Genomic DNA, 16633 nt, shown 5'->3' on the forward strand with positions numbered 1-16633 from the left:
AGCTCTTCCTGAAGTTCAACATTCATATGCAAACAAGAGAGCTAAATATTGACAGTTTAACTCAAAAATACGTCTATACATTTTATTAAAAGTAAGTAGAAAAAGAAGAGAATACTATTCAAGCTTAAGATTTCTTTGCATTTGTTAATCCACCATGGCAAAGAAAACAAGGACAGAAAACCATACCAACAATGAAAAATTTTAAAAATGCTTTGTGTCTGTACTTGTAAAGGAGGAATGGGTTGTAGTGATTACAAGGTGAGTGAGTTTGAATGCTAGATTAGCTAACTTCTATAATAGTCTTTTGGTGGTTTAGATGTTTTGAGAATAGGGCCAGAAGGCTGTAGTCAGAGATAGAAGGAGAAGACTAGTGCTCAGATTTAACAAAACAGTTTAAAATAGAGTTAGAAACTGAAATACTTTGCTGAATCTAAGTTTGTCCTCTGACATTCCACTGTAATCAATGAAAACCTTGGACCTGAAAAGCAAGTTAGAAATACATTAATGTAAGTAATTCACTAAAGCAAGAGCCTTTCTTTACTGTTGTTCTGTGGTTTCTATAAGAGGGACTTTGTAGCAACTATACCAGGATTCCATGAAGAAATTAGGTTGATTCAATGGTTCACAGAAGCAGAACTTAGCCAAAACATCTAATTACAAAAAAGAACACAGAAATATTTGGAAATACAGTTTGCTGGTGTATAGTTATTTTTCTTAGTATGGGGCTGTGTTTTGGATTTGTGCTGAGCACAGGATTAATAATACAGAGATGTTTTTGTTATGGCTGAGCAGGATTTACACAGAGCCAAGACTTTTTCTGCTTTTCATATGTCACACTGGTGAGGAAGTTGGGGGTGAGTGGGAGATTGGGAGGAGACACAGCAGGAACAGGTGACTGCAGCTAATCCAAAGAATACCCCACACCATATGGCACCAGGCTCAGTATATAAAGTGGGGAGAAAAAGGGAAAATAGAGAAGTTCAGACTGATGATATTTGTCATCTGCTCTTCTGGAGATGGCTGAACACCTGCTGTCCTTGGAAAGCAGTGAATAAATTCCTTGGTTTGCTTTGCTTGCCTGCACAGATTTTGCTTTTCTTACTAAACTGTCTTTATCTCAACCCAGGATTATTATCAGTTTTAGCCTTCTGATTCTCTCCCTGATCCTGCTGGTGGGAGTGAGCAAGCAGCTGTGTGAGGCTTGGTCGTGGGCTGTGGTTAAACCATGAAGTAATTCAGCATTTTAAAAAATGTTTCATAAAAGCTCTAGACAGTTTCATACTTCATATCCACCAAAACAATTACTAAGCTAACCAAAATTTCAAAACAAAAATATGTTAAGAAATTAATTACATTGGCTGATCATGGCTTTAGTATTGAGCATCCTAAATTTTAAGCAATCATTTTAGTAACAAGTATTTAGAATTTAAAATATAAATTCATTTTCTTGGCTTTGTATTGAAATTATTAGTTGTATGGCACCATTTTGATTCACAGTTGAACAATGGCACCCTCTGAGAATCTGAATTTTTCTATTTGTGAATATGTGCCTGGTTTTTTTCAGTACTTCACTGAAAAACTGATACAGAGATGTAAAGTATGGCTTTTAATAACAATAAAATATTTTTTTAAGTGTGAATCTTGCTGCAGTTGAAGGGAGGTAGTAGCAATGACAAGTTTAATTAGTTCTGCAAATTAGTAGATTAACTTTTGTGGACTTTAAACCTGCCATCTGAAGAGCTTGACACTTACCATCACAGCTGGGTAATGCATGATTCCACTGATGGTTTCTTTCACATATGAGAGGTTCTTCATCACTCAGAGTATATCCTGGATCACAGCTAAAGGTTACTGTGGAGCGGATATTAAAGTTGTTACCATGACGATGGCCATTCACAGGAATTCCCGGGTCAAGGCAAGAATCTGATTCCAGAGTAACACCTGAAACACACAGATTAAATTTTGGTTTTTTTACCTTTTTTTCAGATGGTAAACAGAAAAAAAGAGCCAAACAAAACACAAAATAAGGAGGACAGGAGAAAGAAAGAGCCTCCAAAAATCCTAGTTAGCATTGCCTGAGAACCCATATGGGATATATAACCCTTTCTCTAGCTGTTGTCTGACTCACAGACCAGTTTTCCAATTTTAAGTTTCATAGAATAGAAAAGTCCAAATGAAATTGAAGAAGACTTGAGCTTTAAGGTATATTTTGTCAATCAATTTAAAGCACCAAAACAATAAAAGTAATGGACATCTAAAGCTACAGGAAGATACTACAGTTTAAAGTATGAATAAAGATTTTGCAAGTATAAAAGTCATATTTGATTATTTCATCTATTCCATTTCTGATACTGCAGGATAACTCAATTTTCCTCTGCATAGTTATGATCATTTGGTACAACAAGAAGCAGTGCCAAAAAACTGCAATTGAAGAGCTCACAAACTACTGAATTCTTACAGATATTTTCCTATGCATGAAAAAAAAGAAAGACAAATAATATAGCTTTCACAATTGTATAACTCTTATCTGACAGAAAGATTCTGGTAATTATGTCTTCCAGAGAGATTAAATAGTTTTTGGCAAATAAACCTGGAGCTATCCACTGAAAAGAACTCCCTGAAATTACCAAATGAAGACTCATTAACTGAACATTATACATTGTGCTTCTAGTAATAGGAAATGATTATGGAATTTAATAATATAATGAACAATAATGTATACACATGAGGGAAACAAATAGAGACTCACTATTGGGATGACAGGAATTTCTTTTTTTTTTTGTTACTATGTGTGGTGAATTGACATTATCTGGCTGTCAGTCCCCTCACACAGCTGCTCTCTCATTATCCCCTTCAACAGTACAGGGGGAGAGAACAAGGTAGAAAAATAACATGAAGAAACTCAAGGGCTAGGACAAAGACAAGAAGATCACTTAATAATTACCATGACAGTCAAACCAGACTCAATTTGAGAAGAAATGGTTTAATTTATTGCAATTTGAAAATAGACTAGGATGGTGAGAAACAAAACGAAAAAGTGAACTATCCCATTGCCCTCTCCCTGTATGAGGCTTGCATGGCCAAGTTTAAGTTAGTAGACAAAGGTGGCTACAAGAGTGGCTTCTGTTAGAACTGCCATAATCTTCCCACATGTCCAACAGAACCAATGCCATCTGACCTCAGGATGGGCCTGTTGCTGACAAAGGCTGAACACCTCAGAGATGGTGGTAGAGCCTCTGGGATAACACAGTTAAGAAGGACACAAAAAGCTGCTGCAGAAAAACAGCAGAAGAGTGAGAATGTGAGAGCAAGAATTCTGAAACGCTAAGGTCAATGAAGAAGAAGGGAGAGGAGGTGCTCAAGGTTTGGAAGCCCTTGCCACCTGTGCTGAGGACCGTGGTGAAGTGGCTGTCCTACTGCAGCCCATGGAGGTTCACAGTGGATCAGAGATCCATCTGCAGCCTGTGCAGGACTCCACCCTGGAGTAGATGGATGCTCAAAGGAGGCTGTGATCTTGTGGTGAGTCCACACTGGAGCAGGCTCCTGGCCTGGTGAAGACAGGAGCCCATGCTGGACCAGCTTTGCTGGCAGGATTTATGACACTGTGGGAGACCTACACTGGAGCACTCTGTTCCTGAAAGATTGCACCCCCTGCCAGAGCCATTCATTAAGGACTCTAGATTATGCTAATATGGAGGGGCTTGACAGCTGGTCTGCAAGCAAAGCTGAGGCAACAGAAGAAATAACAATTGATGGTTTGTGAGTGTATCCACAACAAGGAAGAAGACAAGGCCGTCAGCATGGAAACCGATTAGAAAAGATACATGGGAATTTTTGCAAGCTAGACTACGTGCCTAAGTAGATGTGTATATGTGCCTTATTAAATTTCTGTAAAACTTTTGCCAATTATATTGAAACTGATTGCTTTGCACCAATGAATATAATAAGTTATTGTGATGTAGTTAATGACTTAAGATCACGCTTTGTTAAGGGTATATAAACTGGAGAACACGCAGGATAAAAACTTTTTTTCTTCTTGGACCTTGGTCACGTATGTATGTCAGGTCCGGCCTAACGGTGACATGGGAAGCATTCAAATTTTAAATATTTATGGAAGACTATCTCCTGGGTGAGGAACCCAATGCTGGAGGAGCAGTAGAGTCTGAGGGGTCCTTCCACCAAGGAGGAAGGAGTAGCAAAAATAATGTATGATAAACTGATCCCAACCTTCATGCCCTGTCCCCCTGCGCCTCTCAGCAGGAGAGAATAAAACTGTTAGGGAAGTTCAACCAGAGAAGAACGGAGGGGTAGCGGGAAGGTGTTTCTATGATTTGGGCAGCTGGGATCAAGCAAGGTTACTCTACCACAACTGCCTTCTTCACAAGCTTTTCCTAGTTTCTTAGCCCTCTAAAGGGTGAAGAAAGTGCTGGCCCTCTCAGCTGCTTGCACAGCTCTGTTTCTGTCAAAGTTGTACTCAGTTGACTGCTTCTACCCTGCCTTGTTTATCCAGGACTACCATACAGCCTTAGGAAAAAAGGAGGAGGAGTTAAAAACTAAGGTAAAAATTGATTTTTCAGGGCATAAAGTAAAGGGTTCTGAACTATAGATATGAGTGCTGGAATCAGGACTACAAATAAAAATATCATAAATAATGACTCTAGCTTTCACAGAATAATATTCTCTGTACCCTCCAGCTCTTCTTATATCTCACTTAGAATTCAGATTTGAAAGCTTATGATCCAGTTTTCATGGGGTAACCCTGACATACTTAAATTCTAGATGAATAAGTTCCTCTAGACTTGACTGCATACCCTTAATGCAAATGTACCGTGTTAGCTAACAGTGCATTTTTAGATTCCCTTTGCCTGGATAAAATTGCTTAATAAAGTCTCAAAGAAACCATTTAAGTCTATAATATCCTGCTTTGTAAGTGCCTTTATAACTTTGATGCACATTAGGTTTTTTCAGATAAATCATGACTCATATTTTGAAATATGTTATGTAGGTGGAGGTCCACAGCAGCACTCTTAAAATTCCTTCCTCTTAGGGCAGCCTATCACCCCTGCCTGAGCACATCAGCTGCTTTGGCATTCTGAATCACACGTAACAGGTAAACTCATCAGGTTCTTTTTGAAATGATAATTCAAAATTACATTGACTCCATTGTTCACATTTTTGCAAGAAGACCATAAGCTGTAGAGAATTTATCAACTTCCAACTTCCTGACTGAAGTAGTAGTGTTAAATAAACGAAATCAGCTCAGGCAACAGTTTCATTCCCAGTGAAAAATATTCAGTATGTAAGTTTCAGCAACCATTAACATATCTGAAAATAAATATTTTTTCTTTGCTTCTTTGCCTGAAGATTTGATTTTTTTTTTGTAATAGGAGATAACCTAAAATTAAATAATGGGTAATTCTTTGATATGAGAAAAATGGCACAATTCTGGCACAAGGGTGATAAATGTGGTTGGAAAATAATTGTAAAGAGTTGATTGAGAAGGAGCACAGGCAGTAGATTAAACTCTAGGACAGGCTGCAACTATTAGCTACTTGGGACCATGACACCATTATCAGGCTTTACCCCCTGTCTGCTAAGTCATACTTTTTCTAAACAAATGCAAACCTTTCAATGACTCTTTATCTGTCATATTTTCCATGTTAGCAAAATTCTAATCTTTTTAAACTGTGTCACAATCTGGACACAATAGTCTTCCTGGTCATCAAAGGAAGTGAAATAATTTTTGAACAAATCCTAGATAAATCAGTCCCGTAAACAAAACAAATGTATTTTCTGAAATTGTCTTTTGGTTTTTTAGATGGTTAAATACAGTGTTCAGAAGATTCAACTTTTTGCAATGCTACATTTTTCTCTAGAATTTGTAGGTTCTGAGTGACATCCAAATCTTTTTCTCTTGTATCTCTAGTTTGTATTTGTGCATGTCCGTTCTCCTTTCCCATTTAGATTTAGCATGTTTCTTTATAGAATTGAATTGTTTTTGTTTTGCACTCTTTCTTCAGTTCATCAAGCTTGTTATGAATTCCAACCTTCTCAATCATAATGCTTACTATAATTGTAGGTTGGAATCATCCTCAAATTGTAACTGTTCTTATATTGACATCTAATTTTTTTTTTTTTCACAGCATCATAGAAATCATATCACATAACAATTTAGGGTGGAATGAACCTCTGGGGTCATGTAGTCCTTTCACCCGACCAAGCAAGTTCGCCTAAAGCTGGTTGCATAGGTGGATCCATTCCTGTATGGATTTTTAGTATCTCCACAGATGGAGATTCCACAGCTTTTCTGAGAAGCTTTTTCCAGTGCCCACTGTACCTTATGGTACATTTATTGTACTGCAATAATTTCATCCATATTAAATTTCTATATTTTTCTCTGAAAGAGTTCTTAAAGCCTTATGAATGGCAGCACAGAACTATTTCCTCCCCTTTCCATTTCCAAATCTACAAAAGCAGTTAACCTGTCAAGAAAGAAATTAAGTTGGTTTGACATAATCTGTTTTATCAAAGACAAGTCATTTATTTCTTATCATTATGTTTATCAGCTTGAAACTAGTATCTTTCAAGAGCAGAGATAAAACTAATGTCCTTGATTCTTCTGGTCCAAATATCTTCTTTTTTTTTTCTTTTCCATCCTTGCTTAGAAAAGTGTGTGCTCTTCTGTATTTTTTTTAAATTTCCCTACAGATTTGAATTTTCAGACATACTTTTCAGTGTAGTGGTCCTTCTACTTTGCCTCTCAGTGTAGCACAGGAATATCAACAGTCCCTGATGAATAAAATATATTTAAATATTTGAATATTGTGTAGTATCCTCTCTCCATATGCCCTATTCTTACGTTGAAAATGTTCACTTAATTATGTTAAATATAAGATAAAAATTACTATTTTATGCAAAAGTTTCAAAGCAGGAACAAAACATTTAGTCTGGACTGTGACAGCTGATTTTTGGTCAAACTTTTTTTGAGTAATTTTTTTGCCTTATTTGAATATATTTATGGATATTTTTGATAGTGTCTTTCTGTTTCTTGTCCTTGGAATTAAATATGTACTTTAGATTTTTGTATTTATCCCAAGAGATCTGTGTTATTCTCTGATTGCTATCTATTGCAATATTTGAATATAAGTAGTATCTACATTATTAACTCTTGAGTTACATCATTAAAAGAGATTTTTAAATAGCTACAGAAACCTTTCTCATAAAATAAAATAAAATTTAAAAAAAACCCAAACAAACAAAAAAGCCTCAAAATGAAACAAAACCAAGAACAAACCAAACCAAGCCAAAACCACGAAAAAAACCCAATAGTTTTCTTGCACTTTTCATCAATTTATAAATGCCTTTCAGAATTCATTTGTAAGGACTCAAGGACATTCACCTACCGATCTGCCAAATTTGGTGGTTTAGATTTTTGCAAACCATTAATTTAATCACCATGTTGCTTCATTCTTTCACTCCTTACCAGTCATAAACTCTCTTATTTTATGGTCACATTCCCAAAATCTGCCTTTCCTATTTAGCCTCTGTATTGATTCTTAGCTATAGTAAAATGGACTGCTGAAACAAAAAAACCTTCCCCAGTATTTCAAATATTTTTCCATTGACTGTATCCTATCACAGAAAATTGTATGAATCTTTTCGTCATATCCAGACTATTCAAAGGATTATTTTTTCCTCAAATGAAAAAGTATTAAGTATTTTGATGCTATGTTATCACAACTAAAATTGATTGTGTGCTGTCTGACTGGTTTCAACACTTTGTCGAATCCATGAAGACTGCATATTTCTAAACTTAAAAAGTTATTTTCTGAAACCTAATCTAAGAAATACCTCATTTTATACACTGTGAATAAAGGATTATTCTATTTTTTAAGTTCTGATGATTTTCATTAAGAAAATCATAATATTGATTTTGTAGATTTTTTCAATGGCGTCAATAAGGAATGTTTTTACTGAGATGGGTAATCTTTGATTTTTAAAAAATTTCACTGACTGTGTAAGAGAATTATAATGTTTATCAAATATATATAGATGTAGAGTGTAGTTTGACGGTCCCAACACATGACTAAAAAATGATCTATTTTTCAGATAAATTTTAGGATAGAAGGAAATAATAGTCCACAAAAAGCACAGAATTGTAAGTAAAGCATTTGATGAAATAATTGGTCAATTTGCTTTGTAAATTATCATGTTCTCTTAAGAATATGATATTGCTTTGTAAATTATCATGTTCTCTTAAGAAAAAAAATTCAAGTATACTTTATTAAACAAAGGAAAAATTTACATTGCAGGAATATAAAGTATTTCTATCTGTTTTCAATTAAGAAAAATACTAAGATTGCACAATCTGCTTCACAGAATGAGCAACAAAAAACCTTCTACAAAAACAATCAAAAAACCAACCAACCAACCAACCAAGTAAACAAATCCTACTCAAAACACATAACTAGGGAAGCTGAGAGATTGGGAAAATGTAATTGAGGCATGAAGCACACTTGCCAAAAGATTATTTACTTTTAGCAAAAAATGAATATTTTATCAGTAGTTTTACTTAAGAAATATTTTAGGCACTTCATTATTTTTTCTTTGCTTAGATGCATAAGAATTAATCTACTCTGTCTTGCATTAACTATTCGAAGGGCTGAATGAGAAAAATTTAAGGAGAAGAATGAACAAATTATCTTCACATCCTTCACAGTTCCTTTAATGAGTTACATATTTATGAAAGCTATATTACAGTCATATTTTAGCTTAATAGAATGTTAGTGCCATCTCAGATTCAACTCAGTTTAGCTTTTGTTGACCCTTTTATTTTAGGCAGGTTAAGAGCCTTCTGCTTCACAATGCAGTGATTTACATTATCATTAAAGTTATGACTATAACTTGAAGATTTTTAAGATACTTTCAAATAAGACAGGTATTTCAACTTCCAAAGAAAATATCCAGAAACTTTTCTTAAAACTCAAAGTTGACTACCTTGCTTTCTACAAATGTAAGAAATGTGAAACAAAGGAAGTTCTGTTGTGATAGCTTTAAAATTAGCAATGTCTATAGTTAAACCTCCAAGCAAAATCAAAATACGATTTTAGTCTCCTGTGTTCCTGGAAAATTACTCAAGGCTTCAATTAGGTCTTTCTATCTGGTTTTGCTCTTTGAAAACACTGACTTTATTTACTTAGTACCCCCATGTTACTAGTTATTGTGATGGCCTTCCCTCTGTGATTCTGTGATGTACACAACTGCCAATACAGCATAAAGGATGAAAGAAATGCTGCAGGAGCTCCTGATGCTGACTAGCTCAATAAGATAGACTTTGCAGCAGATTTCAGCTGTGTTACATGAACATACAGAACACAAGGCAAAATGGAGACAATTTTAGCTCTGTGGGAAGTCCAATGTGAGGAAAAACACAATATGAACAGTGAGGCTGTTGGTAACTTAAGTCTTGTGGAGCAAATGCGCTGACATGGGTGTGGAGTATTCAGCAAGCTTTCACTGCTTAACTTTTTTTTACTATTTGGACAATCCTTGATGTGGCTATAAAATATATCTGGACACTATTCCAGATTCAATAGTACAGCAAATTTACAGTAATCAGATTAGCTTCCAAACAAGAATAACTGATAAAAGTGATGGTACGAGGTTGGTACAACTGCAGTAAACACATAAGCGCTCTTCAATAAATAATTAAGTGAATGGTTGTACTATCATATAAAGACTAGTGTGACTTCAGACCATTTTAATATATGTCATTTTATGCACTTAATTGATAAGAAAATGCTATTATGATGATTCTGTAGTTTGCATGGAGATAATATTATTAATTTATTTGCATTTTTTGACCATTATAGATAAGGTGTCCAAGTCTGTTCAGCCCTACAAAAACCAGAGAGAGAGAAAAAGAGAGAAAGTGAGAGAGAAGATAGAGGACACCCAAAGAATATATGTTTACCCACAAGGGAAAATTTCTAAAATTATTTTGCATTTGATTAAACAACTACGTCTGTAAAGACTCTGAATAACATAAAAGAAGTCTTGAAGAAAAAATTTCCAAAATGAATACTTCCAGAATTATCTGTCAGTACAGCAGAGAGTAAACATAATTTGTTCTTACACAAATATAACTACTGAATTTTATTTATTCCCATTTGTTTGCTCATTTTCTAATTGAAAGATTTTTTTCAAGATTAAATAAAAATCTATTTGAGAAATACCAGACTTACTCTCATAGTGAATTAGGAAACCAACACTGGAACGACTGTTGTCCGTAGTGAACAGCAGATACATATAATTTCCAGTACTAATAAGGAACTGAGGTGCTTGTGTTCCATGGTATTCTCCAATTAATGGTGATGAATTTGCCGGCCCATCTCTGACTTCCAAAGTGTCATAATTAACTTCAGTCTGGAATCTGAAAAGGAATATGCAAGTCAGGTGGTGGATGGATGAGTGATAGAAATGCAACCCACTTGTAACTGATCAATACCACACATTAAAAAATTACATAGCTACAAATCTATCCATGTACTACTAAGAATAACAGTTAAAGAAGGTTTCATGAATCATTTTCCTTGCTTTTTTTGCAGTATTGTAATATTTTTTTAAGGGATTCAGTATACTTCAGATCGGCCATATGACTGGCCATAAAAAAGACATTTAGTGGGAAATCTGGGTAGAAAAATCTGGGTAGAAAAAATTGTCTCAAACAAAATGGCAGTATGAAGGTCCAAGACATTTTTTGCCCTCAGGTTAAGAAATAGTTGGACACCCTAGGAACATCTTCAATAACACTTCATTATTTCATCTCAATAATTTCATTATTTGATATTTGCTATTTGGCAAAAGCTGTTTTTAGATAGTCAAGTGTTTAATTTTTTTTATTCAAAGATTTTATTCTAACATCGCTTGTTACTTTACTTTTAGGTAATAATTTTTGTCCTATGAAATAAAGCAGTAAAAAATACTAGATTTAAATCAAGTCTTTATTTTGAAATTTGTTACTGTTATAATAAGCATGACTTCTTACATTACTTTAGTGTGTCAAAAAAACCCCAACAGGTAATATAGACAAGAATAGAAAGTAAGAAGACTAATGAGGGTTGTTTTACAAGAAAAAATAACTTTTAAATCAACAGCAGAGTCAATGTGTCTGCCAATCATTAAACCACATCACATTTCTCCAGTTCATAATGGATATCTATGTCATCTACTACTAGTTCTTAAATCAAACAGCATAAACCTGCTCTTTCTCAAGATGAACTTAAAGTGGCGTTTTTTACATCAGATGCTTTTCAAGATAGTTTGTGGTTATAGTAGATTCTGATATGCTGTAGCATCTAAACCATGCACACATAAATTTTCCTGTCAGTGAAGTTTGTGCAATTATACAGATATTTACACTGCTCTAAATATATTTGCATGCAGACCCAATATTCTTATTTTCATCTTTCAGAAATGCATATGTTGTGAGATTTTTCTCTTCTATTCCCATAAGTCTTGTTAGTTCTACTTCTGAGAGCAGCAGAAATCCCTACACAATACAAAATTTTTTCAAAGTGAACGCCCTTAGCTGTCTTGCCAATATGGGACACATGTAGTGGTCTAGAGATAGGAAAATGTATTCTTGTAATTAAAGAAAAGTTCAAAATATTAAACACTCAAGAAAGGAGAAATACATGTGACATTCCTTCAAAGTGTAAATAAACTTTATACTGCATTACAAAATGATGACAGAATGACCAAGCTCCCATCCCATTACATTTTCCAGAACAAATAGTATTGCCCTTGTAAAAATATTTTTACAGACACATCAATAAAAGTAAGAAAAAGTTCATTTTTAACCAGTATTTAGTATTCTTTCTAGTTGTTCTCTCATGGTTCCCTGAAAACAAAAGCACAGCCATAAGTCAGAAAGCTTTTGCTTTGCTATCAGAGCTAATGACTGCTTGGAAAACGACTTAGGTACTTTGTATCATTCCTTCCTCTTCACACAGAAAACTCTAGATTTATGATACTTTATTTGGATAGGTTGGATAAAATCCAGATGATTGCTTTTACTGCTATGTATCCACTCTGACAGTGGAATACAGGGCTTGCAGGTTTGCTAATACATTAAGCATTTTCAGGACCCATTTCTGGCAATGAAATCAGCTAGAATGGAATGGCCTACATCCACACAATTAAATACATCCTTTAGCCTCTCAAAGAAGGAGATAATATTCAAATTTCCTATTATGAATGGTTGCTTGCCCACAGTAACTCCTGCCTCTGTTTGATAATTACTTGGGAGAATGCTGGTTGACAAACTCAAGAAGCATGTTGGGCACTATTTCAACAATTTAGCTGCATAAACACATGAGATTTTGTTCCTGGAAAGGCTCACTGAATACTTAATTTACCAAAATTGACTGTTACAGAGGGCATCACTAAAGTACTTGACAGTTTTTCAGTACCCTTCCATAATTTCAGAGATTATACATTGATTTATCCTGCAGCAGAATGATGAAAACAGACTGATACAGCTAGGCTGCTTTAAATACTTTATTTGTACTCATAATGAATAGACTCAAGATTAGTAACTGAATAGTTCAATTATTTTGACAGTTATGTTTGTGAGGCAAACTAAATAGGAATAAAGTGTTCTCAGCCAGCAATTGCAGTTTTCTTAGCAGGGCAGTATGACAACAATGGATGGTAAACCCTTGCTGGAGACAGAAACCAGAAAATAACTCTTAACTGAAAGTGCTGCTCTGACAATGATCTTTATTCCCAGTGGATTCCTGCTCATGTAAAATTCAAATGTGACTTTATAATTCACTTTTCTGATTTTGAGGGTTTAAGGGAATGAATTGTCTTTTGAATTGGTCTGGTTTTGTTGCTGGTTTTTATTTTTAGTCTTTGCACTTTACCTAAAGTGATGAATCAAGACAATTTGTTATTGGAAGTTCTTCACTACTGAAGTTACCTAATTAAGGGTTACATTTTGGGGTTTTAGTTTATTTTAATATTTATTAGCTTAGTCATATTAGTAAGAGGTAGGATGTCCTACAAATGTACAGAGATAATTTTAAAAAACTTAGAGGATGTTGTGTTATACTATTCTTCATACAATTGGGTTGGTTTTGGATACAGAGGTTAGCTGTATAAATTATCAAACTGTTTTTTTACAATATTCAAAGGACCAAAGATCTTCAGGTCAGCCATTATTCTTCTACCCCTTTCCTCATGACTTGACTCAATTAGATTTTTTTTTCTGTTACCCTTCCAGGCATTAGGCACAGTTTGAAATGCAAAATGTTTCAATGTACAATGATCATAGGGTCATGCAGTCACTTGCTGCTACTTCTGGAAAGTTTCTAAGGACTCTGGAAAGGCACATTTGCCTAGAAACATTAAAGCTTCATTAGCTCAAGAGTGAGATAATTTACATTATTAATATCACATTTGTACAAAGCTTCATTCTGTTAGGTATGTCTTTGAAGCAAGTCATATAGTGAAGTATAAAAGGGTTCCATTTTCCCCAAACTAGGCCATATACTTGACAAAAATATTTTAGTTCTTGATCAATTGACAAAAATCAACTACTGGTAATTTGCTACTGTTATATCAGACGGCAAGGTCAGTTTTTCTTGTAAGCAATAAAAAAGGTTTTCCATGGAATTTTAAAACTGGGTGACAAAGCCTTCGTGTTGACAAAAGAAAATAATTTTATTGCAAAAGCAAGGTTATACTATTATTAACAAGCATAACACTTTTAATAAAAATTATAATGTGATTTAGTAAAGTCAGACAGTTTTCTAAACCTTCCAGAAAAGCTCCATAAACCTCCAAGGAAAACATGGAAATGTTTTTTTTATATGTCTACCAAAACCAATGTGATGAATGGTAATACTGTTTTGCAATTGAAACAATTAGGGAACAGCAACAGAATCCATTTGCTATTAATGCTGATAATGTTGAAGTAGATTAATTGTGTATCTGCTGTACTTCAAAAATTATATGTGACCAGAATTCTCCATTATATAAACTCCAAATTCTTGTTTAATGTCATTGCAGTTTAATTTGTACACAAAACTGCAGAATTCTTCAATGGAATATGTGGGTGCATCTGCCTAAAATTCGGCAAATTGAGTTCTTAAACTGCACCACATGTCATGTCCTCACACGGTTAAGGTCACATGCATTCAAATATCTGCAATTTCAGGAAGTGCATTTCCTTTTGAAAAATTTAAATGCTTCATCTTATAACTTAAATTGCTATTTCCGTTTAAGAAGACATCCCTGAAAACCTCAGACTTCTGAACATTAATTTTAAAAAAGGAGATTGCAAATAAACATAAGCCTATAAATACTATGAAGTCTTTAATGAGAAAAAAAAGTCAGCATCTTAAATTTCTGGAACCTTCTCACTGAGTACAATGTAAGCAAACAACACATTGAACACATTGGAAAGCTTTAATTACCTACTTGTAAGAATAGTATTGTGACTGTTGCAAAGAGGTTCCTTTCTGTGGTTTGAGTTCTTAAAGTATATACTTATTCTTCAATAATAAAACAAGTGTTTATGCTCAGACCTTACTTCTTCTTTAACTTTATGATACTCACTTGTCAAAAGTGATCTTAATGGAATTTCCTGGTCTTGCTTCAATCACCCATTCACAATTAAGTGAGTCCTTGTAATATCCTGGCCAACCTGGTGGCAAGATAACACCACTAGATGCTGTCAAATGTCCACCACATGGTGCTGAAAGAATAAAAAACATGTATATTTGTAACATACAAATTATTTCTAATATATTATATATTCAATGAAATTAAAAAAAAATCAAACTAAAATGCATAGAAAAATGTTTAATGTAGTTTTAATATTTTACACAGCACTTTGATTTCTTTAGACTCATAAGGCCTGCAATGGGTCTTACCAAGACTTATTACTTTCTTATTATATATTTTAACACACAGAGCATGGCACTTGGGTCTGCCAGCCTTCCTTCTGTTGAAAAGCACAGTATCTTATTAAAAAATGATACTGTCTCATCACATTTAAATCCAGTATGATTTCACATTGACATGGAAACATCAGAAAAATTGTTCCAAGTAATTATTACCGCTATTCTGTGCCACCTTTTTGAGTAATCACTGAGCTCAGTGGAACTGGCAGTTGTAAATATTCCATTGGATCATAGAATGGTTTAAGTTGAAGGGGATGTCTGGAAATCATCTAGTCCATTTCCTGCTCAAAACAACAGGTTGCACAGAACCATGTCCAGTCAGGATCATGCCTTTCCTCCAAAGTCAGACACTCCCCAGACCTTCTGGACAATCTATTTTAATGTTTGATCACTCTCACAGTGCAAGGTTTTTCTTATCTTTAAACCAAAATCCATGTATTTCAGTTTCTGTTAATTGCCTCTTGTCTGGTAATTTTGCACCACTGAGGAGAGTCTAGCTCTACCTTCTGTAAACTATCCTATCATTTATCTGTACATATTGACAATATCCCTTTTGAGTCCTGAGCCTTTTCTTTTCCAGTTGAGACAAGCATAGTTCTTTCAACCTCTTCCTGTATGACAGATGCTCCAAGCCCTTACTTATCTTTGTGACCCTTCACAGGACTCACTGCAGTATGTCCACATTTCTCTCGTACTGTGTATCCCAGGAGTGCACCCAGTGCTCCCAAAACAGCCTCGCCAATGCTGACTAGATGGGAAAGATCTGTCCTTTATTTTCAGCCCATTTCTCCTGCCTCTCTCGTCCCTCTGAACAGCAGCAAAACATCTGGAACATCTTCAGACTTGCTCAGAGTACATTCTGCCTCAGCATTCAGTCATGTACTGAAGATTTTGAAAAGTATTGGATAGGGGACTGACCCCTGGGCTACACCTCTATCAATTAGCCTCCAGTTGTGACACTGCCTACAATTCTACGAGCCAAATAGTTCAGTCAGTTTTTAGTCCACTTTACTGTTCACTTCTCTAGTCCCTACTTCACGAGTTTGTCATTGAGAATTTTGCATGACACGGTGCCAAACACATTACTAAAAATGAATATCCATTACTCTCCCCTCATCCATCAGACAGTTCATCTTAACCCAGAGGGCTATTAGGTTGGTCAGGCATGATTTTCCTCTTCATAAATCCATGTTGATTACTCCCAGTCACCATAGTTTTCTTCATTTTGTCCTATTTTTGGCTTGCACAGAGTTAATTTTCTCACAGTAGCCTTGAGGGGTCAGAGTTTGGAGCTATGTGGGCACACCTGGGTGGTTATTCTATACCACTCACATCACCTCTGCCGGTCAGAAGTCAGGAACTTCACTTGCAAGAAGAAAAAGAGAATGTGAATGTGACGTGGGGTGGAGGAAAAACATGAACAGGAGGATCTGGAGGGGCATTTTATCTTTGTCTTGGTGGCCACCTACACTTTGAGCCTGGTTGGGTTTATTGGTAAGTCAGGCAATGGGTGAGCAGGCAGTGGGTGTATGTAAATCACCCTCTCCTATACTTTTGTTATTAATATTGTTGTTCTTACTATTTTATCTCATTACTGTTTTCCTATCTCAACTCAGAATATCAGCCTTTTGTCTCACTCCCACAGGAGGGGGTGGAGGGGA

General features: G+C 35.1%; 1 protein-coding gene across 1 annotated transcript in view; it reads right to left on the minus strand.

Annotated features, from left to right (window-relative positions):
- CSMD1 (CUB and Sushi multiple domains 1) overlaps positions 1 to 16633 on the minus strand; it is a gene marked incomplete at both ends in the record, with an annotated part of 1059366 nt that overhangs the window by 229418 nt on the left and 813315 nt on the right. Inside the window, 3 exons of the mRNA XM_084202054.1 lie at positions 1753 to 1941; positions 10245 to 10432; positions 14626 to 14764. Coding sequence (XP_084058180.1) covers positions 1753 to 1941; positions 10245 to 10432; positions 14626 to 14764 — 516 coding nt within the window. The remainder of the gene's footprint in view (positions 1 to 1752; positions 1942 to 10244; positions 10433 to 14625; positions 14765 to 16633) is intronic.

The sequence above is a fragment of the Fringilla coelebs genome, assembly GCF_963513975.1.
Source record: "Fringilla coelebs genome assembly, chromosome: 3".
Classification (NCBI taxonomy): domain Eukaryota; kingdom Metazoa; phylum Chordata; class Aves; order Passeriformes; family Fringillidae; genus Fringilla; species Fringilla coelebs.